The 25,586-nt window shown below is 38.5% G+C and overlaps 4 protein-coding genes and 1 pseudogene across 6 annotated transcripts; 2 read left to right on the plus strand and 3 right to left on the minus strand.

Moving 5' to 3' along the window:
* The first annotated feature begins 3,186 nt into the window (after positions 1-3,186).
* LOC106404265 (histidine kinase CKI1-like) lies at positions 3,187-8,522 on the plus strand. The gene is made up of 6 exons (XM_013844996.3): positions 3,187-4,224; positions 4,795-5,025; positions 5,128-5,712; positions 5,791-6,157; positions 6,305-8,142; positions 8,221-8,522. Exons 1-6 carry the CDS (start codon positions 4,168-4,170, stop codon positions 8,458-8,460), a joined length of 3,318 nt encoding a protein of 1,105 aa, XP_013700450.2. The 5' UTR covers positions 3,187-4,167; the 3' UTR covers positions 8,461-8,522.
* A 157-nt stretch (positions 8,523-8,679) lies between these two features.
* On the minus strand, positions 8,680-10,178 carry LOC106404480 (ribosomal RNA small subunit methyltransferase). The gene is made up of 2 exons (XM_013845196.3): positions 9,782-10,178; positions 8,680-9,555 (listed from the first exon to the last, which is right to left on the minus strand). Exons 1-2 carry the CDS (start codon positions 10,085-10,087, stop codon positions 8,821-8,823), a joined length of 1,041 nt encoding a protein of 346 aa, XP_013700650.1. The 5' UTR covers positions 10,088-10,178; the 3' UTR covers positions 8,680-8,820.
* Positions 10,179-10,733: 555 nt separating this feature from the next.
* LOC106404483 (calvin cycle protein CP12-1, chloroplastic-like) lies at positions 10,734-11,407 on the minus strand. Its single transcript, XM_013845203.3, has one exon. The coding sequence runs from the start codon at positions 11,258-11,260 to the stop codon at positions 10,880-10,882; it is 381 nt and encodes a 126-aa protein (XP_013700657.2). The 5' UTR covers positions 11,261-11,407; the 3' UTR covers positions 10,734-10,879.
* Positions 11,408-11,601: 194 nt separating this feature from the next.
* LOC106404477 (probable glutamyl endopeptidase, chloroplastic) lies at positions 11,602-15,969 on the plus strand. 3 transcript variants are annotated; one of them, XM_013845193.3, is made up of 11 exons: positions 11,602-11,898; positions 12,196-13,177; positions 13,263-13,391; positions 13,493-13,792; positions 13,894-14,352; positions 14,464-14,529; positions 14,707-14,767; positions 14,867-15,016; positions 15,117-15,254; positions 15,347-15,630; positions 15,741-15,969. In XM_013845193.3, coding segments are annotated over exons 1-11 (2,817 nt in total). In that variant the 5' UTR covers positions 11,602-11,651; the 3' UTR covers positions 15,742-15,969. The 3 variants fall into 3 exon arrangements, with proteins under 3 accessions (XP_013700647.2, XP_048610607.1, XP_048610606.1); XM_048754650.1 differs by having other exon boundaries at positions 12,208-13,177; XM_048754649.1 differs by lacking the exon at positions 15,741-15,969 and having other exon boundaries at positions 15,347-15,634.
* Positions 15,970-16,573: 604 nt separating this feature from the next.
* Positions 16,574-24,354, minus strand: LOC106404860 (annotated as a pseudogene).
* Between the last annotated feature and the right edge of the window lie 1,232 nt (positions 24,355-25,586).

Consider the following 25,586-nt stretch of genomic DNA (forward strand, 5'->3'; position numbering starts at 1 on the left):
GGAACGACTTCCTCCCGTATTTATTTTCACCTGTATACAAATTAATACATTATATATATAAATTGTGAGTTAAGTATATATAATCACTTTGAGACACAATAGGATGAACATATAATTAATTAGGGTATTTATACGTATATATGTCAGGCCCTGTCATGGATCGAGACGTTAGGTTTAAAGTTAGTGGTCACAGATTTTGCCAGAATGGTTCGAGTAAAATTTAAAGCACTGGAATCTATCTGTTATTATAGTGACATCAGGAATATATTTTAATAGACTAGTACTCTGATTTTTTTTTATCATTGTATAGAGTTGTAAAAGGTTTTAAATTCAAGATATATAAAATGAGGTTTGATTAAACGTAATTAACGGTCCCCATTCTCTAAACATGTTCGTATCCGAGGAGGAACACACTATTGATGACTCATAGACGAATATACATCTATATTATTAAAACTGAAGTATTTTTTGTATTGTTTGGAAACATGGATATCAGTATAAATGAGAATTGTTTGAAAACATAAATAGCAATATAAAAAAGTATATTGTCTTTTAATAATTTTATTAATATAATTACATTAATTATCTTTCCATATTTCACTCAGTGTAACAATTTCATTAATTATATTACCTTAACAATACATCACATCATTAATTACATTACTATAATAATAATCTATATTATTAAAATTGAAGTATCTTTTGGTACTGTTTGGAAACATGAATAGCAGTATAAATGAGAATTGTTTGGAAACATAAATAGCAATATAAAAAAGTATATTGTTTTTTAGTAATTTTATTAATATAATTATATTTTCATATTTCGCTCAGTGTAACAATTTCATTAACTATATTGTCTTAACAATACATCACATCATTAATTATATTTCCATAAAATTAATAGTGCAGATTTTTGTTTATTAATTAGTCAACATTAATTTTGTGTCAATTGTAAAGTCAAAAATGTAAAATAACTGAGTTTTGCATATGGTTAATTGTTTCGGTTTAGTAGTTTCAATCAGTGAAAAATACGTAGCAAAAAAACATAATTCAAAGACATGTTTTGTGAATAAAATAATAATTTAAATCAAAATAATAAAAATGTATTACATTTATTGTCACTTAATTTTTCACTCCATATAATTATTTTACTAAATAAAAAAATATTTCTATTTCACATAATTTAGCCAAACACATAAAAATAGTCATTTTATTAGTTTATAAAATCAGTTAGGCATGAACATTGACTATCCATTTAGGTACGGGTTATTCTTTTCGGGTATCCTTTTGTTTATGAAGTTGGGCTCTGCTTAAATATTATAAATTTATGTGTGGATTTTGAGTTGAGTTCTTCTGGATCTGGATGAGTTCGGTACTGATGTATAGAAACCTAAAAATATTTAAATAACAAATATATCTGAAACGGGTTCAGATATTTGTACCAAAAATAACGATATTACTTGATTCATTCTAGATCTTTTGAATACAATTAGTTATATTACAACATATCTAAAGTATATAACACTAATTATGAAAAACAAATATCAATGTATAAAAATTTAAGAACTAAAATGTATAAAAATTTAAGAACTAATACCAGCGCGGGTGCGCGGGTTAGTCTAGTAAAGCATTAAAATGATTAAAACCTCCACATAGTGATAATATATGCGCATATATTATCACAAACCTAAAAAATACTTACAGTTTGTTAAAATTTACTTATTATCATTACGGCTATTCGATCTTACTGATTCGTAAACAACAGACCGTGCCAATAAAACAAGTGACAAATCAAATCAGAAAGAAGACATATCAATTTGATTTCAATTTCTTTCATGTGCATCCTTGTGAAAATCTAGCCAAACAAGTAAATGTGCTTATCTCTAATCTTTGAGGGGTACTTGTCTGAGTTGTCTCTAATTTGAGCAGGGTTCAGTAGCTTCTTCTACTCTTGTGGTAATAGCCATCTCTAATTTGAGCTTTGTTGTAAGCTTTTTTTTTTTTGGTCAAACACGTTGAATAATTTTTAATATGTTTAATAATTTTTTTAAAACATCATAAGTGCTATGTAATTTATTTCTATTTTTAAGTATTTATAAATAAATAAAAATGGATACCAATTTTTTTTATTTTGTACTGACATAAATTTTATTGATACTATATCATCTTGTTCGTCTTTAATAATTGATAGATATTCGTTCTTATTCAAACTTTTCTAAAAGATCATAAATTTAGACTAAATTTTGATATTAGAATTTATAACCTGTCCAAAATAAAAGACTAATAATAGTCTATAAGTAATTTTATTGGACACATATTGATTTTTACAAATAATATTTTTAATATAAAATATTTTATGCACCATAAATTATGATAAATTAAACTAAAAACATGATTACTATAAATATTTAGAATTATTTTATAAAAATGATTTCAATTATTTTTATTCCAAAACTTTGTTATTTACTTTATATTTAGGATTTTTAACGTTAAAACCCCTCAACTAAGTTTTTTTGGGTAAAAACTCCTAAACTAAGTATTTAATGATAAAACCCCCAAACTAACGTTATTTAATGAATTAAACCCTAACAGGTCATAATTACCATTACTACCGGTAAAAATTTAGTTTAGGGGTTTCTTCATTAAGTAAACATAGTTGAGGGGTTTTACCATTAAAAATTTAAAAAACCAAAAAAATTCAAAATTTTATAATATTATTTAAAAATTAGTAATTTTTTTTACAACATAAGCGAGAACTAAGTAACTAGACCGCGCGATTCAGAAAGCCAAATCAAAAGTATTGAATCGACATATAATATAGCTGAAGGAGAACTCCTTGCACCACGTGCAAGCTTGTATGCCATAGTATTTTATGCTCTTGGAATATGTCTGATCCGGAAGTTAGGGAAGAAAGTCTTACTGCGTCTGAATTCTTTATATAATTTTTATTATATTTTTTCAGTTTTTACATTTTAAATTTATACATATATAATGTTGATGTTAAAAACACATCAAACTCATATATTTACAATTTTTTTTTAAATGTTCTGATTGAGAATTTAAGTTACTAATTTTTAGATAATATTATAAAATTTTGATTTTTTTTTTATTTTTAATGGTAAAACCCCTCAACTATGTTTTCTTAATATAGAAACTTAGTTGAAGGGTTTTAACGTTAAAAATCCATATATTTACTAGATGTGATGTCAAACCTAAAAGAAAATTTTCGGCTTCCATAAATCAAAGTCAGCCTCCTTGATTTTACTACATATATATATGTTCATCATAACACTGTAACACATACATGTATAAACAATTGCATATGCATCAAACTCTATACATAAGGATATCATAAAGAATGTCAGCACTTTTATCTTCTATTCGCAATTCACTCAATGTCACATTGCAGTTTCACAAAGGTTATATTGTTTTATTAGCCACAAAGATACCCATTTTTGTGTTTTCTAAGGTTTAAATCAATGATTTTTGTGTGAAATGATTTACATGTATTTTAATTGCATGAGATATATTGTTAAAACTTAAATCCTAGTGGCTAATGCCTGAGATTGCTTTCTCAAATCAGATATGCTTTTATATATTATTATGATTTGTTTGTGCTAACCTTCCTTTTCTCCCTTTGCAATAGATACCATATATTCATACATGTTCGTGATATTGTGTTATCGTACTTGAATTTCATAAGATTTTAATTTATTTGGTGGAGATCTACATAATCTACAGTATTTTATATTTCTTTGTTGTCAAATATGGTAATCGACAGATACTTTTTGAAAAAAATATCAAGGATCAAACTGTTTAAGAGTTTAATCCAATAATCCATTACAGAAGAAAAGATCAAGTGAAAATCCTCTTTTTAGATACAAAGATTAGTAGCTACTAGAAGGAGACACTGAAAGAGATTAGCAGTTTTCTAGGGTTTTTAGAACTGAGTACTTTAACGTCTTTGTAACACGGTTTAGAGTGGTACTTTATTGGCAATAATACTTAATGAGAAAGTTATATATTGTTTTTGCCAAAATTTTGTAAGAAAATATATATAGAAAAGGATCTTGAGAATCAAAGTAACGAAAAGATAAAGAGATACACTTATTAATTAGTTTGATTTTTCTTGTTTTTGTTTTGTGGATCTTCAAATCTACAGAAGTGATGGTGAAAGTTACAAAGTTTGTTTCTTCTCGTCCATTAGTCAGCCTCATCCTCCTGGTAATTTTTCTGGATCTTCAAATTATTTTTATCATAAAATTTTGGTTACTTAGTAGTGTTTTGAGTTCATACGATTATTTGTCTTTTTCTTTTTGGTTCTTAATCTTTGATTAGCAAAAATGATAATCTATGTTTTGCTTTTGCCGTGCTTTTAGGGTTTTCACGAATTAATATGTTGTTGATTGTTTCGTTTGTTATTTTTTTAGCGTCTTTAGGGTTTTAGGATTTACTTTTTTCTTTTGTTCTCAGTGAGCGTTTATCAGACATGGTTTATAACTCTGATTTCTTCAACTTTGTTTGCTTTTATCCTTCATTGTTTGACAGACTTTTAATGTGTTTTACAAGCCGAACTCAATAATGATATATATATAAAACTGGGCGTGTTGATGATATCAAAGAAGTTTTTGATTGTATATTATCCATTCCGCACAGAAATATCATATATAAACATTATATAAGAACTGCATGTTAACCTATAAAAATTATCTAAATGTTGTATTGTTATGTGTATGCATATATCATATATATTTTGTGAATAAAGGTTGTTCACTAACAAAAAACAAATTCTAGGTTGTTTTCGGAACCATACCCATCATGATATGGTGCATAGCAACGAAGAACATAAGAAACAACGTCGATTCACTCACTGAAGATATTCGGTCAGGTCTAGTTTCTGAAATCGAAAACATCGGAAGATTCATTTATCCAAAGACGAACTCATCTACAATCAGTTTAGCAGGAGTGATAGACTCTTTTATCACCAACAACAACAATGTACATTTCACGGAGATTCAAACACAGGTTGTTCATTTTGGTTACTACTGTTTATAACTATATAGTTATTACATATAAACTTCATTAATATACATAACTGTTAATTGTTGTTGATATTGTATTTTTCAGATCGCACCAGTGTTGTTTCATGCTTACTCAACGATCCCTGAAGTCTCACAAGTGTCGTACATTAGTACAGACGGTCTCTTGTTTTCTTACATCACGGGAATAAACACAAGCTTCGCGGTTTTTGCCAATTCAACTGGTGGAGACTACACTTGGTACACTCAAACCATTGATCAGAAAACCGGTCTTCTCAACGGCGATGCAACGAGATCTCAGCCGTTAGATGTGACTAATACAGATTGGTTCCATGCAGCACAGAGAGATCACATTACCTCCTTTGTGGGAACTGGTCTGGGAGGAGAAGATAACGAGAGACTGTTTCAGACAGTGGTTAGCTTGGACAGCAAGAAAGGAGTTGTTTCGTTAGGGTTTCCAGTTAAATCTTTTACCAGTGACTTGAACCGTTTGAATCTTCGCGGCGGAGAGCTTTACATGTGGACTAAGGACGGAACAGTACTTGTTTATGAAAGTTCACTCAATGCTTCTTCCTTCATCCCCAGAGATTGCAGTTCCGGTTGGGTGAAGGAGACCAAAGGATCGAAATTCGAAGCTTACTGCTCAGTTCTTGAAGTGTCTGGGGTGCCTCTGGTAAATGTTTATATCATCTTCTGTGAGATAGATTAATTCATCATTTCTAATGTTCTTTTTTTTTTTCCGTTAAATCAGAGTTACACGCTCATGTCTCCCAACAAAGGAATAGGAACAAGCATCAGTAATGCGGCTATGTATATGCTTATTTTCATGGCTATTTATGCCTTCTTCTGGCCTCTAGGGTTTGTTGTGTGCATGGTGAGAGCAGCAAGAAGAGAGATGGATCTACGTTCATCGCTGATAAACCAAATGGAAGCAACACAACAAGCTGAGAGGAAGAGCATGAACAAGAGTCAAGCCTTTGCACAAGCTAGCCATGACATTAGAGGTTCCCTTGCAGGGATCACCGGTCTGATTGATCTCTGCCGTCAAGAAGTTAAACCTGGCTCTGAAGTTGATGCTAGTCTTCAGCAAATGAATGTATGCACCAAGGATCTCGTTGGTAAGTCTCTTGAATCTTGTCGGATCTGAAATTTTGGAGGCTATAAACTTTAAAAAAAAAAAAAAATATTTTTTTCTTTATTTTGGAGATTAAAAATCTTTAAAAAATTTTGGAGGCCGAGGCTAATGTTTCATGTTGTTGAAACAGGTCTGCTTAACTCAGTCTTGGACATGAGCAAAATCGAAAGCGGGAAGATGCTTCTAGAGGAAGAAGAGTTCAACCTAGCAAAGCTTCTCGAAGACGTGGTAGACTTCTTCCACCCTATGGCCATGAAGAAAAAGGTTGACGTGGTTTTGGATCTTCACGACGGCTCAATCTTGAAATCCTCCAACGTGAGAGGAGACAGCGGCAAGCTCAAGCAAATCCTGAACAATCTCGTGAGCAATGCGGTCAAGTTCACAGTGGACGGGCACATTTCGATCCGGGCCTGGGCCCAGAAGCCAGGGCCCAAGAGCTCCGTTGTCTTGGCATCAGAACCCAAAGGAAGCGTATCAATGTTTTCAAAGCTCATGCTGTGCATGAGCAAAGACCAGTCTTCATCATCAGCCTATGAGAATGAGATATCAAACTCCATAAGAAACAATGCGAACACGATGGAGTTTGTGTTTGAAGTGGACGATACGGGCAAAGGGATACCTGTGGAGATGCGTAAGTCAGTGTTTGAGAACTACGTTCAGGTGAGAGAAACAGCTCGAGGACAGCAAGGCACTGGACTAGGTTTAGGGATTGTGCAGTCTCTGGTGAGGTTAATGGGAGGAGAGATAAGAATCACTGAGAAGGCGATGGGAGAGAAGGGAACTTGTTTCCAGTTTAATGTTTTGTTGATGACAGCCTCAGAGACCGACGTGAACGCGAGAGAGGAGGACATTGAATCAGTAGCAGGAGGAGATTACGTGATATCCACGCCAAACCTCGGCTTGACGATAAACACTTCTTCGGGAGGTAGTATGAACATACGTCACCACCTGAGTCCTAGGTTCAACAACTGTCTCAGCTCCAGTCCAAAGCAAGAAGCTTCACGAGTGGTTCTCCTTTTAAAAGACGAAGAACGGAGAAGAGTCACAGAGAAGAGCATAAAGATACTTGGGATCAAAGTCACTGTGGTTGAAAAATGGGAGAATCTGAGTAACGCCTTGGAGAGACTCTTTGGGTTTTCGCCACAGAGCTCCATGGAGTCTAGTTTGAGAAACGAGTTATCAAGCACGAGCTCGAGGGAGTTGCCTTTGATCGGAACGGATGGTGTTGATTCAAGAAGTCAGATTCCTCGAAGGAGAAGCGCCAGCTTCTCAGCGTTCGTTCTTCTGATGATTGATGCAAACGCTGGACCGTTTCCTGAGATGAGTGATATTGTTGAGCAGTTTCGTAGAGGCTTGCACCATGGCATAGTCTGTAAAGTTGTTTGGCTTAACGAGCCTACCGGCCGTGGAAGTGAGAGAGGGGACGTTTGTTGTCTGAAGCCTTTGCACGGATCTCGTCTTAACCGAGTGCTGAAGATGTTGCCTGAGCTTGGAGGAATCGTTCCAAGAGAGTCGCTGCTGAGACATACTCTTGTTGCGACATCACCAAAGGGTACTACGAGTTGTGAGATCCAAGAGGTAGAAGAAGAAGAAGAACAGAGCTTAAGGTTTAACAAAAAAATAGGCAAGACAATAATGGGACCAACAGCTTCAGAGAGGGAGACTTGGGCCAAGTCAGTACGTACTGTTCCAAAGCCTGTTGGGAACTCGGAGGACGAGCGAGTAACATCCAATGCGAGCTGTGATGAACTCTTGAAAGGAAAAAGAGTTATGGTTGTTGATGACAATCGAATAACATCTTCTGTTGCAACAAGAAAGCTGAAGAAGATGGGAGTGTCAGAGGTCAGACAATGCGACAATGGGAAGGAAGCTGTGAGATTAGTTAGTGAATGGCTTACACAAAGAGATCAGCAAGAGCAAGGTTCTGTAGATGTACTTCCCTTTGACTACATATTCATGGACTGCCAGGTAATCTAATTGATAAGCCTTTCATATATAAAATTGGTTCACTGCCATGTAAATGAACATCTTTGTTTGTGTGCACAGATGCCAGTGATGGATGGATATGAAACAACCAGAGAGATTAGGAAAGTGGAGAGAAACTATGGTGTGCATATACCAATTATAGCTGTATCTGGTCATAGTCCTGGCTCAACGGAAGCAAAAGATGCCATAAAAGCTGGAATGGACGCCTTCTTAGAGAAAGACATGAATCAGGACCAACTTGGGAAGATCATCAGAGAAATCGAAAGCAAGAGGACTGTCCATGCAACAACTGTTCAGTAGATTTTATAACTAGATAGGCTGACATGTTGTGTTACTTCTAATACCATTTTTTTTTTTGGTTTTCAATTCCCATGCATACAGAAAGGTTAAACAATATAGTAATATATGACAATATCATATCGGTTTCTGAAGAATAATGAAAGATCATACAGCAGTAGACAGCTTTATATTTTTGCATGTTAGCGTTCAAAAGATGTAGAATATTAAGATTTGGTCTAATAACTTAATCAATTTTTCTCATTTCTTTGTAAACTCAAAGCAAGACTCCATAGTAGTCAATAACTCAAATACTATCAAGGACAAAGAGACAGGGTACACTTTCTCCTTTGACGAAGAAACAATAAGAAGGGACAAAAACTTTTAAGAGAAGTGAATACCAGACTTGTTGAATAAGGAAAGAAGATACAAAAACTCTTGTTGTGATAGCTTTGAAGACCTCTTCTCCTCGAACCCACCTTCCTTCAACACATTCATCACTTTCTCCTTAAACTCTCCTCCTCCTCCTCCTTGTCCTTCCTCCATCTCCATATCCTCATCATCATCCTCCATCTCGTTGTCATCATCTTCCAAACCCATGCTCTGGTCACCAACATCCATAACAGCAGCTTCTCCAGTAGAGCCATTCAACGAAGCTAGCACCGCCTGAAGAGTCTTGAAGTTCTTCTCCAGCATCGAAACAACAGACTTCTGCCTGAAAATCGCTCCCAGAGTCTTGTTCTTCCTGATAAAACAGACCCTCAAGAACCCGTCCCACTCCTTCTTGTTCACCTGAGGCTGCGGCTTCCTCGGCTCGATCCTAACGACAGAAGAATCCACCTTCGGAGGCGGTCGGAAGTTGTTTTTCCCCACTTTGAGGAGGTGGGAGACTCTAGCATACAGCTGAGTGTTGACTGAGAGACGGCAGTAGAGGTTGTCTCCAGGCTGGGCAACGAGTCTCATCGCGAACTCTCTCTGGTACATGATCACAGCGCACCTGAAGCTCGTCGGGTGGAAGAGAAGCTTGAACGTAAGAGGAGATGATATCTGATAAGGAATGTTAGCCACACATATGTCGAACCGTGGAAGCTCCGTCTTCAACACATCACCTTGGATCACCTTATTACACAACAACAAAGACAGACAAAATTAACTCAAGCATCTCATTGTAATAAACAGACAAGCGCCAATAATGTAAAAGATGATATTATTCAATCTCGTTAGTTACAGAATGAGTCATTTACAACTACAAGGTATATAAAGTAAGATACTAAACCGGACTAAACCAGACTTAAATTACATGTACAGTATAACCAATCTAAACCGGCTAATATGTTTGTGTTACCTTCAAGCGGTTAGAATAGGGAGTGCCTTGGAAACGGCGCTGAAGCTCGAGAACCATACGAGAATCGAGTTCGACGGCGATGACCTCTTTACCAGCTTCTAGAAGCTTCTTAGTCAAGTTACCAGTACCTGGACCGATCTCGAGGATCACGTCGGTGCTCTTGATCCCTGCTTTCTGGACGATTGAGTCGACGAGGAGAGGGTTCTTGAGGATATGCTGTCCTTTCGATTTGTGGAAGGAGATTCCTCCTTGGTAATTGTTTGATGGTGCCTTTGGCTTCTCCTTCCTTATCTTCCCTCCCGCCATTGTTAGCTCGATTTTTTTCTCACAGCTTTTTAACGCCGCCTTGGTTCAGACAGAGAAGAGACTAGGGTTTTGTCTTAATTTGAGCCCGCGTTTCTATTTTAACAGCTTTTCTTATAAGTGTTCACATTTTATTTTATTACTTTATTCGTCCGTTATTTTCATTTGTTTATACATTGAGCCCATTACTTCTTTATTTTTTTGTTAGGGGTTATGACTTATATATGCCGATTGATACTATAAGAAAGCCCAATATATTCCTGCATCCCGCAAGTGTTAATACATTAGCATTAGCATAGATCAATGGTCGATCCAAAAAAAGAGAAAAAAACATAGATCAATGGAAAATATTAAAAATTGCATTTTTTTTCTTACACAGTCAAACATTTCAAGTTTTGGCTCACGGCCATCACTTGATCTCCAGATTTTGTATCGCTAAATGCAATAATATAATACGATTTGTTTTGGTACAATGCAACAATCTATTCAAGTTGCATGGAGATCTCTCTCGAGTCTTCAAGAGCCAACATGAATTGATTATAGAATATAATGTCCAAGACAAAAATTGATGAACCATATATTCCAACTTAACACATGAATAATCATTCTATAGTCTTTAAATCTCTTGTATGTTCTATAAATCTCTCAATAAACTTATAAATCTCTTGATATGTATATTCATACCATCTTCAATATCACATTACAAGTACCAAACAACGGAGAAACACGACGACAATAACAAGAAAGAAAGATCAAACCGACAGTACCTAAATTTTCAGACATCAAAAACATGTTTCAGTTATCATAAGTACGGCACTCATCAGTCTCAGGATTATCACTGCAGTACTCTTCCAAAGGATCCGATCCACCAGCCTTCTTCTTGTCCCTTGCATGACTCGCCGCTGCACTCAGCTCCTCCACCTCGTCCCACGCTGCCACACACTCTCCGCTCACCGGATCGTCCGCGCAAGTCTCCTTCGCCTCCTGAATACTCTTCTCCACCTTAACCGATATGATCTCTCCTTCCGATGTCGCCTTAACCGACATAACCATCCGTTTCACCAAACTGAATTTCCACGGGTAGTTCAAACGGACCGGAGCGGACAGACGCGCCGCCGTTCGAACGAACGCTCGTGGAGTCGCGACGTTGAGACCGGTTGCAGCTATGCTTGTCATCGTTGGAGGATTATGATGGAGGAGAGATCTAACTTTGATGCAAAGAGAAGAAGATAAATACTTTGTTGCTGTTCAACTCTGTGAACACCATCCTCTTATCTCCTAACAACCAAGCATATTACGCCGCGTGTATTTAGATATGTTTACAAAAAATATTCCACTGAAGTGAGCCATAGTCTAGAAAAAAGAATAATTAGATGGGCCATTGGTAAGGCCCACATTAGCAAGTGACGCTCACTTAGATAGGATGAACTCGACCGTATCTGAAAACGCCTTGCCGATATTTTCCTGATATTTCGTGTTTAATTATTGGATCTTTATAACAACAACCGTCGAATAAAATAAGGGAATATCGCACTTTAAAAAAAGCTTAAAAAGTCAGAATAGAAAGATGATTCGCTTTCACAGAGTTTGTTTTCATCGTGCGTCTCTCTCGCCTCTCTGCCATTTATCTCCGCCGTCTGCTTCTCCCAAGCTTTCCACGCTCCGTTGCGCAAGAGGTCGACGATTCATGACTTCACGTTCAGCTTCTAGGCTTAGCTGCCTCGCACCTGTATCTCCCGGAGGTGGAGAAGACGGTGGTGGTAGCAGCTCTAATGTCTCAGCCTCAGTCTCCGCCACAGCAACTGAAGACGATGGTAATTACTCAATCTCCGCCGATTTTGTTCGATTCAATCGATCGATGTGTAAAATTTGGAAATGAAATTTTTATTGTATAGTTGTTACTGTAATCGAACTCGTATCTTGTGTAGTCAGAGAGATATATAGAATTTGGAAATGAAATATTAATTTGGATTTTTTTTTGTATTTAGTTTGTTAGTTGTTACTAAAATCGAACTCTCATCTGTAGATGATTGCGTCTTATGTGATATTGTGTAGTCAGAGAGAGATATGTATTTACATAAGTTTGTTTGTTTGAACTTTGAACTATGTAGAATTGGCTTTAGGCACTGGTTATCGCCTTCCTCCACCAGAGATCAGAGACATAGTCGATGCCCCACCCGTCCCCGCACTCTCATTTTCACCACACAGGGATAAGATCTTGTTTCTCAAGCGAAGAGCTCTCCCTCCGTTAGCAGATTTAGCTAGACCAGAGGAGAAGCTTGCCGGTGTTCGAATCGATGGATACTGCAACACCCGAAGCAGGATGTCTTTCTATACTGGCTTAGGCATCCACCAGCTGTTGCCTGATGGTACGTTGAGTCCTGAGAAGGAAATCACTGGCATTCCAGACGGTGGTAAGATTAACTATGTCACGTGGTCTAACGATGGTAAGCATATGGCTTTCAGTATCCGGATCGATGAGGATGGGAATAGTAGTAAGCCTATTGTATGGGTTGCTGATGTTGACACTGGAGAAGCTAGACCGTTGTTCAAGTCGGAAGATATTTATCTGAATACGATTTTCGAGAGTTTTGTTTGGATTGATGATTCCACTTTGTTGGTGAGCACAATCCCTTCTTCTCGTGGAGAGCCACCAAAGAAGCCTTTGGTCCCGCCTGGTCCCAAAACTCTGTCGAACGAGAAGAGTGATGTTGTCCAAGTGAGAACATTCCAGGATTTGCTTAAGGATGAATATGATGCTGATTTGTTCGACTATTATGCCACATCGCAACTGGTACTTGCTTCTTTGGACGGTACAGCGAAGGAAGTTGGGCCGCCTGCAGTATACACGTCGTTGGACCCTTCGACAGACCATAAGTACTTGTTGGTTTCTTCACTTCACAGGCCATATTCCTTCATTGTACCTTGTGGTAGATTTCCTAAGAAGGTGGAAGTCTGGACAGCTGATGGTAAGTTTGTGAGACAGCTATGTGACTTGCCCCTAGCAGAAGATATCCCCATTGCCTCTAACAGTGTGCGCAAAGGAATGCGTTCAATAAATTGGCGAGCAGACAAGCCGTCAACACTCTACTGGTATATATTTTGAGATCCAAAGTGATTCACATGTGGTTCATGTGCTTTAATAATAATTCATGTACAACTCCTTTGAGATATGTAGGGCTGAGACACAAGACGGAGGTGATGCCAAAGTGGAAGTTTCACCGCGTGATATAGTTTATATGCAGTCTGCGGAACCACTGGCAGGAGAAGAACCAGAAGTTTTGCACAAGCTTGATCTTCGCTATGGGTAAACACTAAAACCGCAGCAGACATTGTAGATTATAAATGCCATCTCTAACTTCATGGAGGTCTTCTGTGTACTAACATTGATCCGATTTATTTGTGCAGAGGAATTTCTTGGTGTGATGATACATTAGCTCTGGTTTATGAATCATGGTATAAAACACGACGGACAAGGACTTGGGTTATCTCTCCTGGATCTAACGATGTCAGTCCACGCATCTTGTTTGATAGATCATCGGAAGATGTGTACTCGGACCCTGGCTCAACCATGCTCAGGAGAACCGCTGCAGGAGCGTATGTTATAGCAAAGATAAAGAAGGAAAACGATGAAAGCACTTATGTCTTACTGAACGGAAGGGGGGCTACTCCACAAGGGAATGTACCCTTCCTTGACTTGTTTGACATGTAAGCCTTGGCTTGTTTGACTTAAAAAGGGATTCTCTTTCTCTGCGTTTTCTCTAATGTGGTTAACAATCTGTGGTATGTTTTGTACAAAATTTATCTAGAAACACAGGCAACAAAGAGCGGATCTGGGAGAGTGACAAGGAAAAATATTATGAAAGGGTTGTGGCTTTGATGTCTGATCAGAAAGAAGGGGATTTGAGAATGGAGGAGCTGAAGATTCTGACATCAAAGGAGTCTAAAACTGAGAACACCCAATATTTCCTCCAACTTTGGCCTGACAGGAAAGTGCAACAGATTACAAACTTTCCTCATCCTTATCCTCAGCTGGCTTCGTTACAGAAAGAGATGATCAGGTATCAACGAAAAGACGGGGTTCAACTTACTGCAACACTATACCTACCACCTGGCTATGATCCATCAAAAGACGGTCCTCTACCTTGTCTGTTTTGGTCATATCCCGGTGAATTCAAGAGCAAAGATGCTGCTAGTCAAGTCCGTGGCTCTCCAAATGAATTTGCAGGCATTGGTTCAACTTCTGCCCTTCTTTGGCTTGCTAGAAGGTATCAATCATTCTCCAATTCTTTGCTGTTTAAGTCTCCTGGAGTCTATTTTGTTGAGCTACTTTATCTACTGTTAGCTTTATACCATATGGGTTCTTTTGCATTATGCAGGTTCGCTATATTATCCGGACCTACTATTCCTATAATTGGTGAAGGTGATGAAGAGGCTAATGATAGGTACTTTGACATTTACTTTCGACAAGCTGGTGGCTAAACCATGGAAACTTTTATTGGCAAAGCGTCCTGCAAGCATGAGCAGATTAAATCTGAGATGAAAGCCACTTAATTTTAGATCTGAGATGCGCTTGAGTTTGACTTGGTTTACAGGTTCTAATGTAAACACACCATGTGTAGGTATGTAGAGCAATTGGTTGCAAGTGCCGAGGCTGCTGTAGATGAAGTCGTCAGGCGTGGAGTAAGCATCACTTGATCTAGATTTCATCATCTTACGATTGTATCATAAGTCCTCAAAAGTGTTGAAGTTTAGTATTTTCCTGGTCGTCCATTTTTCAAGGTGGCTCATCCAAGCAAAATTGCTGTTGGGGGACACTCGTATGGAGCTTTTATGACTGCAAATCTCCTTGCTCATGCTCCTCAGCTTTTCTCCTGCGGAATAGCTCGATCTGGGGCTTACAATAGAACACTCACACCATTTGGTTTCCAGGTGCCACAATAGCCATTGTCTCTCTCGTCTCATTCTCTGCTTTCGGATCGATATTTACTCATCTCTGGTTAACCTTGTAACTATGCCTGAAAAATTTCAGAACGAGGACCGAACACTGTGGGAAGCTACTAACGTCTATGTCGAGATGAGCCCATTCATGTCTGCTGATAAAATCAAGAAGCCAATCTTGCTCATCCATGGTGAAGAAGACAATAACCCAGGAACTCTAACAATGCAGGTTATAATTAACTTCAATAGAAACCCACACCAATTTTTTTCTGCATTGGTTCTCTCTTAACTATATTCATTTCATATACTTTGTTATAACAGTCGGACAGATTCTTCAACGCACTGAAAGGACACGGCGCTCTTTGCCGCCTTGTTATTCTTCCTCACGAGAGCCATGGGTACTCAGCACGGGAAAGCATTATGCACGTTCTTTGGGAAACTGACCGCTGGCTTCAAAAATACTGTGTTCCAAACACATCAGATGCAGACTCAAGTCCAGACCAGTCCAAAGAAATATCAGATTCTGCAGACAGAGTAGCTACTGCCACAGGAGGTGGTAATCCCGAGTTTGAAGATCACTCCAAGCTTAGGAGATCACTTCTCTGGTAAAATAAAAATGTCTCACTGTTCACAAACAGAAGATAAAACCATAAGAGTTCTCACGTTTGATTAGCTTATTCAAGTTTGTTGAATTTTCTTGTTACGCTTTTTTCAGAGTCTCTGTGCCCGGTATGCTTTGGTTTCCAAAGGCAGATACAGCATTCTAATGCACTTGCGGAAACAGTGGAACACATCAGTGGCAAATGCTACCCACAACTTTTTTTATATTTGTTTCGTAAAACATTCTGATTCATATAACAAAGGCCTACGAAAGTGTGTTGAAACACACTCTGTCGAGTGACTTAATGTTTCTATGAATAAAGTTTCAACAATATTTAACCTTCTTTTAATGTTTCAAAGATCACATACAAAAAAAAAAGGTGAGAATGTCTGAGGAATCAACATGGCATTTGTCTCTGTTTATGATCAAAACCTCTATGGCAAGAATTCCAATCGGTCAAGCATGAATTACAATTCCAAATTGTTTACAATCACATATTACGATATAGTTCATGCAACATATAGTTTGGAAGTGACTTCTCCATGCAAGATTTCATATATGCTGAAATTAAGCAGCATGTGGTCACGGATGCAAGGTGCAAGGAACATCTGCAAGGTAATAACTGGGACGATACAAACTTACACTTGTGGTAAATGCTCCAACACAATCAAAAGCGGCTAACTTACGTAATACTAACCACTTCACTCTCTTGCTTTTTGGTCTTTAGGGTTTTCGCTCAAAACAGGCAAATCTGTTTTTTTTTAATTTAAATATTTCCAATCTAGGTGGACCGGATTCAAATATTTATGAGTTTTGCGGGGTTTGAGCCAAACCAACCTAGTTGGCATCCCTAAAAATAAATCCTTGAAATATTATCTTAGCAAGAAGCAATTATTATATAAAGATACTCCAAGTAAACTCAGTTGAAATTAAACAATAAATCAAGCTTAAGACAACAATAATAATAGTTGGTTGCAGAGTTTACAAGACAGACGAAACTCAGAAAGTGCAGTGATCTTTAAGACCTGCCTCGCGAGATCAAACGCTCCGCTGTGCTTATAGATCAAATGTAGATTGTGAGCAGCCTCTTTGCGTAGGTCACAGCTAACAGGTTTACGCTCTTCCGCAACGTTTGGGAGTTTGGGCATCGGATACTCTTTCTCGTAGATCGCTAAAACCTTGTCGTAGTAAGAAGCCGCATGAGTCACAAGACCTACGTGGTGATACGCCCGAGCAACGTTACACAACGCCTCTTGACTGTTGCTGCAGATTCTTATATTGTTGTATAGAAACGCAAAGCCTTTCAAGTAACTAAAATAACCGCCAGGCATATATTGTAACCAACGATAAGGTTGAAACACAAAAGTCTTGTGGAAGGTAAAACTGTGTGCACATAGATAGATACCTCAGATTCACTACACATATCTTCGCTATGAGCTTCAATAGCAGACCGTACTCTGATTCTTTTTGTTTCATTCAGTGTTGCCCTGATTTTGCGCCTCTCTTTGGGTCCGCCTCTCAACCTGGCTCAACCTATGATGCACCGGGACGGATACGGGGACAGAAACGGGGACGGAAGCGGGGACGGGAAACGAGAAAATTTAAAAATTATGGGTACGGGTACGGCAAATATATACTAGTAAAAAATATAAAATATTTATAAAAAAAATAAATTTATATAGTGAATCTAACATAATTAGATATAATTTACTATTATATGTCTATTTTGCCAACTAAAATTAGAAGCAAGATAACAGTGACAGTTAAAAAACAATTGCACAAGCATTAAGTCCCGTGAAAACTAGTCTTACTCATAGCTATGTTCTCTAACCGTTCCCAAGCCGTACCAGTGCTGTCCCCGTGAAGTACCCGTCCCCCAAACGTTTCCGGTACCGGTACCGCACCTAAATAGACGTCCCCGTGCTACATAGGGCTCAACATGTTTCCGAACAAAGATTACTAATAATGTGCAGACAGAAACGGCAAGCAAGGCTTAAAGACTATGCTGGATATAGTTTTTTTTTTTTTAATACGTACTCACTCGGAAGCTTGAGTATCTCTAGGACTATTTCTTTGAAGCTCCGATCGTTTTCTTTTTCCCTTGACCTAAACGTTTTCGTGAGGCCGAATGCAAGAACAGTGTAAGACGCCAGCAAACAAAAATATTTCTATCAAACTACTTTCTGCTAATGCTGAATGAAAGAACCCTAACGAAATACTGGATGTTCAGATGGTTCAAAAGTACGTTTTTCTTCAAGAAGCAGTAACTATTTTATGTTGTCAATTTCGTTAGTATGTTTATTATATGAAACTTGGATACAGAGCTATTACCGTTCGCCGCAAAACCCACTTAAGAACCAACTGCAATGCTGTATTGGCAAATTCCTCAAGCATCCCTTCCGAATGATAGATCTGACAAAGATGCATCCTGATCTTTCTTTTCTTCCACCATGCCTTCTGTTTAGACGTGTCAAGATCTACGCTTAGAGAAAAGAACCATCGTAAGCAATCTTATGACAACATAGTTGGATGCGTATCGCATAAATAACATTTTGGAAGAAAAAAAAAAACAGGGTGTGAATTCGACACTGGAAAGATAACACAAACCATTGTACAAAGTTTGACATCAAATCTGTCAAAAGTGATATTTAATAAGATACTAAATCATTGTACAAAGTTTGCTAAACTATTCACTCGCTTGTAGACAATACAGCCAGAGCAGATAATGATTTTTTTCTTTGCTGACCTGGATTTTCCGGAGGAGAAAGCGCACTGATATAGCTTCATCTCGTTTGCCATCTTCCAGGAGAAGTGAAGCCAGAGTTATGCGAGCATCAATTGGATCACTGAGTTCATTCAAAGCTGAGGAAATTTTCAGTTAGCAACAAATAGAAGAAAAAAAAATTAACGAGAAACTGAAATACAATAATAAGATTTTTAATTTGCAACACACGGAAAATCATAAAAGATTTGAGTTTGGAGACCTTCACAAAACATTCCATGTAATTAACTATGAACAGAACATAGTGAAAGAGGGGACTATACATATATGCATTTAAAAGATATTTCATTCCAGAAAATACATATGCACAACAACTAAATAAATTAAGAAAGTACCTCTGTAATAGAAAACGATGGCCTGTTCTCGTTTTTCCAACGACATATAACAGCGAGCAGCTTTCACAAGCAAATAGCCATTCTACAAGGAAAACCACAACTAGTTACCAAAGTGACGAAGCAAAAGTTGTAAGAGAAGAAACAATCGAGTACAACTGCCTAATACTCTTACTTACATTCAAAGTGTCATTGATTGCTAGCAAATAGTATTTGAGAGCAGAATGAAAATTCTCGATGTTTGTTAGCTCATCAGCCAAATCGATGATGAGCTTTGGATGTTCAGATACAGCCTCCCGTGGCAGAATATTTAAAACAATCTGCAGATACGGCAAGCAACATCATTCACAAGAGAAGATACATCAACTTTTTGAAAAGAGAAAACAACGCAAAGTAATAAGAAGACCAACGGAAAACAATTGTAGTATTATACTTAACGAGGCCACATTCTCTTTTAATAGATTTATATGAAATCTAATTTGTTTCAGAATCTTGTTATCCATCTATTAAATAATTAGAAGAGGGTATAGCTTTAAAGCAATCATTAGGATAAAAAAATTAGCAGGTTTATAATGTAAGATACACTGAAATCTTATGTATTTCCCCTTGCTCATAAACGTACACGATACAATTGTTATATACATCACGTTTGAGTATCTGTTCCACTATCGTAGGGATATTCTCTAACTATCCAAGAATATAGGAGATTTAGTTGACATATTCTTATACTCCCCCTCAGTCTAATCGTTGGGAGCTCGAACGGATAGACTGTGTTTGAAGTCATTGAAGAGTGAGCTTGGTAAGCCTTTTGTGAATATATCTGCGAATTGTGAAGACGAAGGAACGTGAAGCACCCGCACTTGGCCCATCGTAACTTTCTCACGGACAATGTGTATATCTATTTCGACATGTTTCGTTCGTTGGTGCTTCACAGGATTGGTGGATAGGTAGACAGCACTAATGTTGTCACAATAAACTAGTGTCGCAGCTTTTATTGGACACTTGAGCTCCAGGAGGAGGTTTCGTACCCAACACGTTTCTGCAACTGCATTCGCCACTCCCTTGTACTCTGCTTCCGCGCTGGACCGAGATACTGTGGGTTGACGTTTTGAGGACCAGGAGACCAGGTTGTCGCCGAGGAAGATGCAGTAACCTGATGTCGAACGGCGTGTGTTTGGACACCCGGCCCAGTCGGCATCAGTATACGCTGTAAGCGTTGAGGAATTGCTTCTGTAGAGTTGTAGGCCATGCGTGAGGGTTCCTTGGAGATAGCGCAACACTCTTTTGAGTGCTTGGAAATGAGGGACTCGCGGATCATGCATGAAAAGACAAAGTTGCTGGACTGCATACTGGATGTCTGGGCGAGTCAGGGTTAGGTATTGTAGAGCGCCTGCGAGGCTTCGGTAGAAGGTCGGGTCGTCGATTGGGGCGCCTTCGTCACTTGAGAGCTTCGCTTTTAGATCTACAGGGGTAGAGATGGGGTTGCAGTTCTCCATTGATGCACGTGTTAGAATCTCTTTTGCGTATGCTGATTGAGAGAGCATCATTCCTTTGGTGTTATAGTCTACTTTGATGCCAAGGAAATATTTGAGGAGGCCTTCTTCTGACATCTCAAATTCTTGTTTGAGGAGCGAAGTGATCTTGTTTCTTAACGATGGTGATGAAGCCGTAATGAGAATGTCGTCGACGTAGAGTAATAGGAAAGCTTGCTGATCCCCTTTGTCGTAGACGAATAGAGATGTATCACTATTGCTCTTCTGGAAGCCGATACCTGAAACAAAAGAGGAGAAACGAGCATTCCATGCCCTCGGAGCCTGTTTGAGGCCATAGAGTGCCTTCTCCAACTTACAGACGTGGTGAGGGTTTACAGACGTGGTGAGGGTTTGTTTCATTCTTCATACCTGGCGGCTGATGCATGTAAACCGGTTCGTCGAGGGTGCCATGGAGGAAGGCATTCTTGACGTCAAGATGATGTACTTCCCAGTTGTGTTGAAGGGCCAGATGAAGAACGGTACGTATCGTTACGGGCTTGACCACAGGGCTGAAGGTTTCGTCATAGTCAAGCCCTTGTTCCTGAGACTTCCCATTAGCCACGAGGCGAGCTTTGTGGCGAACTGGATTGCCATCTGCATCAAATTTGTACTTATACAACCACATGGAACGAACTATGTTAGTGTCAGGTGGTTTAGGCACCAATTTAAACGTCTCATTCTTAATCAATGCATCGTACTCTACAGTCATGGCAGGGTTCCAGTTCGGATCTTTAAGAGCTTGAAGGTGGGTATTTGGAATTGGTGAAACTGTGGTGTGGAGGGAAAGAACAGATTTTTGTTTGCGGGTTCCGTCCCTACTCCGTGTTGTCATAGGATGACGTGTTGGAGGCGGTAAGGAGTGGACCGGAGCCGGCTGATTTACAGCAGGCGGTATGGTCGGGCCAGAAAGAGAATGGGCCGGCACCATCGGTTTTTGAAGAATCTGTTTGAAAACAGGGGAAGTTTCAGTGTTTTCAAGGAAGGTATAAGTGTTTTTGGCTGGAGTAGAATGTGTTTGGGCTGAGGGAAAAATGGTCTCGTCGAAAATGACGTGACGGGAGATGATGATTTTTCTTGTTTTGAGGTCTAAGCAGCGATATCCTTTATGGTTTGTAGGATAGCCAAGAAAGACACATGGTGTGGAGCAGGCAGCAAGTTTATGAAGGTGAGAGTGGTTTATGTTTGGGTTGAGTCAGCGTGCCATACAGCCATAGCTTGACCAGACCGTCACGCTTCTTCCAGGCAGTGTCGTCATCGTTCGCAGGGAGGGTGGTTCCATCGATGTGGCCTAGGACGTCGAACGCTAAGCAGTGAGTGAGGAAGAGCTCACGCCAGGCGTCGTAATTGTGATCGTCATAGTCTAGAACAATGGGGATATGTGTTTTTATATTTGTGATCCCAAAGGCCCTTTCTTGATCTTGGTTTGCCATTTGAAGTGAAGAAGAAGAAAAGAAATGAAGAAGGTAAGAGAGGAAGAAGTATTGAAGACGAAGAGTAGAAAGATGAGAGAAAATTAGGTCTCAAGAGCTTTGTGCTCTGATACCATGAAATCTTATGTATTTCCCCTTGCTCATAAACGTACACGATACAATTGTTATATACATCACGTTTGAGTATCTGTTCCACTATCGTAGGGATATTCTCTAACTATCCAAGAATATAGGAGATTTAGTTGACATATTCTTATATACACAAACCTCTGCTTGCTCCATTTCTTCAAGGCGAACATGGCAGATGGCTTGTCTGATTTTTAAGCTGGAAGGCAGTTCCTTTCCTAGATTGTAAATTTGGCGCACATCATGAATATACTTAAGAGCTCTATCATACGCATTAATTTGCATCAAAACATCAGCCAGTAGATCCAAGATATCGGGCCCCACTTCAGATGGATGAGATTTTATATGATCCTCTAACATGTTTGCTGCTCGTTCACCCTTGCCGGATTTTAGAAAATACTGAGAAACCCAAGAAGAAAAAGAATAGGTTGGCATAACCATTTGTCTTTTTCTGGGTAGAGAAACTAAATCACACAGATTAAATTTCAACTCATTCAGCATCTATACCTCTGTCCCCCTCTTGAGTGGCTCAATTATCTCAGGATGCCGACGAAATATTTTCTCATAGGTTTCAGCAGCTTCTTTATATTTCCCAGCACTTAGGCAGAGGTCTGCATATTCATATTTCAGATCAATGTCCTCAGGATCTGCTTGTACTGCTTTGGACACATAATCGCTTGCTAACACCATGTTCCCTTGTTCCCTGAAATCAATTAATTTTTCTTAGCTTTTCACAGCCAAATCAAATTTTAAACAGAAAATTAAACAGATTCCCTTCCTGCTTCCCGCGTTTTCGTTCTACTCTTTTTTTTTCATATGAACATTAAATTCTTGCTACTTGATTACTAGCAAGCTCTACAATCTCTGATAAGGTCTTACTGTAAACAACTAGATAGCCATAATTGACAAGCATATTGTAGTAACATAGTTTTTTTTCCGTGTTTGGCATTTCTACTGTACAAGATGAAGACTTGGCATTGATTCATGAACAAGGAGAACTTACTTGGCCCTGTCGTAAAGCAACTTCCAAACATGTGATTTTTTTTTTTTTTTTTTTTTTTTTTTTTTTTTTTTTGATTAACCAGGTTTGACCTTGCGGCCCCCACCTAGGCCCGGCGCCAGCCTTTGCCTGTACCTTTTTACGGGCCCTGGGCACGCCTCCCCCTCCCCGCGAGTCGAACAGCCGACCTCCCCTCCCGGAGGTAGTACCACTGGACTACGAGGTCCTGGGTAAAACAAACATGTGATTTTGGACCTTTTATATATGCAGCAGCCTTCAATGCGTCAGTAGACAATGCGTCGGTCTTACCAAGGTTGTCAGGTACAAGTGCTAGGTAATAATAAGCTTGACCGAAGGCTGGTGCTTCGTTAATAATGTCAAATAAAATAGGAAAAGCCTGGAGGAAAGTAAAACAGCATTGATCAGGATCGATCCATAAATATAACACACACACTCTATTTAGGAAAAAGCAGCAGTAAATGTAATAGTCAAAACGATATATAGTGGTAGATGAAAATCAGTTTGCTTATTCAGGAAATTATGAAATGTGTTCCTGAAGAAAAAGGCACGATAAAATAAACATTTCATCTGGATTACCTCACTGTCTTTATTATCTGCGTGAAGAAAAATAGCCTCAGTCATCCTCTTCTGAATCTCAGGTGAAATTTGTTTCTTTGACCCCTGTCGTCTACCCCTTTTTTTATTCTGCACAAGTATATACACTGTGATTTTTTTTTTTAAAGTAAGCATGCAGAGTTGCCAGGTTAATATGAATAGGACTGTCTAATCATATAATTTCGTGGAGTGTAGCACACGAGAATGAACAAGCGAAGCAGGAGGGATTCCAGTGAGGTTCAAGAACAAACATGCAGTTCAAGTACTTTTAATGCTAAATAATAGACAAAAGTCAAAGTTCTTGCTGCATTAGACGGACTGAAGACACAATGTAATACAAGTTAACTCGTGAAATATAAGAAAGAAGCTGTCCTATGAAAACGCACCATCCTTCTCCTTCGTCGGCGGCCAGTAAAGACGAGTTCCTTAGCATCATACTTGCCTCTCTTCTCTGAACCATCACGTTGAGAATCAAAAAGTGCTTTGCGTTTCTTCTCAGCCAGAGCTTCATATTCAAGGCGTTCGAATGTGGTCGGAATTACACTTACAGCTTCATCAGACTCATCTCCCTCGTCGTCGTCGTCGTCCTCATCATCATCATAGTTATCATCACTACCATCTACTTCCATATTGCTTGGACCCCCTTCTGATACAGACAACGAGTTTTCCTCATCTTCTCCCACCAGACCCTTTCCCTTATCTTCCATAAGGATAAACAAACCAAAAACAAGTCTCTTTTGGATTTTACTTCTCTCAAGCGAGAGGAGTTGAGACGGGGTTGCGTAGCTTCACTATGTTAAGAGGAAGGGGGAAGGTATTCTCGAACGGAATAGTCGATTACACAGAAACGTCTTCAAATCTTCAGACCAAATTCTCACAACACTGGATTCTATGATCAGAAACTCAAACCCTAGCGCTTCCTCTGGGATGCTCAACTCAACTTCTGGTTCAGCCTTGATGCAGCGTATCATACATATTTGGTGGGCTTTTAACGTATATTGGACTTTACTCGTTTTTCAAGTAAATAATTGTTTAGATTTGATTCTTATAGATAAATATAAATCCCACTATATAAAAGGGGCTATTTTTAAGCTTCCTAAGGTTATTCATATGGTCAAAATAATCAGGACCAATCAAAGTGCCACGTCACTGGTGGAGTGGGTTTGCAATTAAAAAATAAGTTGGCTGTCCAGCTCATTTAAACCATTTCGCAGCCCAATATGTTAATATGATACGGAAAGAAAAAAGGAAATAAGCTTAAAAATGCTTTTGGCTTTCAGAAACGGAAGAGTTAATTTGAAACCTAGAGCTAGAGAAAATAACGATTCTGATTCTTCATCCTCTCCGATTCAATCCATCTTAATGGTAATCATCTTCAATCTCTCTCCATAGTTCTCACTCTTCCGTCTCCTGAAACTTTCATCGCCGCGAGAAAGATTTTAGATTTGGGATTTCTCTGTATTCTAGGGTTCTAACGATTCGATTTAGGTTTCCTTCGATGCTAACAAACTGAATCTCTCGATTTGAAAGCTGCATCTATATATATATATGTCCCTTCGTCGAGCTGTAGAGAAAGTCATCAATCTCTGCAAATTCTTATATCTCAAAAGCTTTCACTGAAACGCTTCAAAGACATGGGATAACCAACATGCTGCTCTTCGATTTGAAGACCGGCTGTTGTAAGGAGACTGTTGTGACACGACTTCTACGGTTTTGGGAAGCAAGAACTGTGAAGAAAGGTGGAGGAGCTTATGGGTGTGGACATGGTGGTTTGTATATCTCATCTTTATTCTCTGATGTGCGATACTGGTTCGTAGATTTTAGGGTTTATATGAAGATCTTAGTTGCACATTCATTTGTTTTGATGATGATAGTTATGCGTTAGTTCTGATTTCAAAGAGATTGATTGTGATTTTTTTGGGTTTATAGCATGATCTCATTGAATGTGAATGATATTTGAATGTGTGAATTTTTTTTTTTTTTTTTTTTTTTTGACATCGATTAAAGAAGAAACTAAAACTACTCTGCAACCGTTAGACTAGCTCCAGGGACTAGCCATGTAGGTGCAGAGACACTGACGAGAGGGCTTAGCTTGCGTGATCGGCCACTTTTGGCGAGGGAGTCCGCTTGCGTGTTTAGAGAT

Source organism: Brassica napus, chromosome C4 (assembly GCF_020379485.1).
Source record: "Brassica napus cultivar Da-Ae chromosome C4, Da-Ae, whole genome shotgun sequence".
Classification (NCBI taxonomy): Eukaryota; Viridiplantae; Streptophyta; class Magnoliopsida; order Brassicales; family Brassicaceae; genus Brassica; species Brassica napus.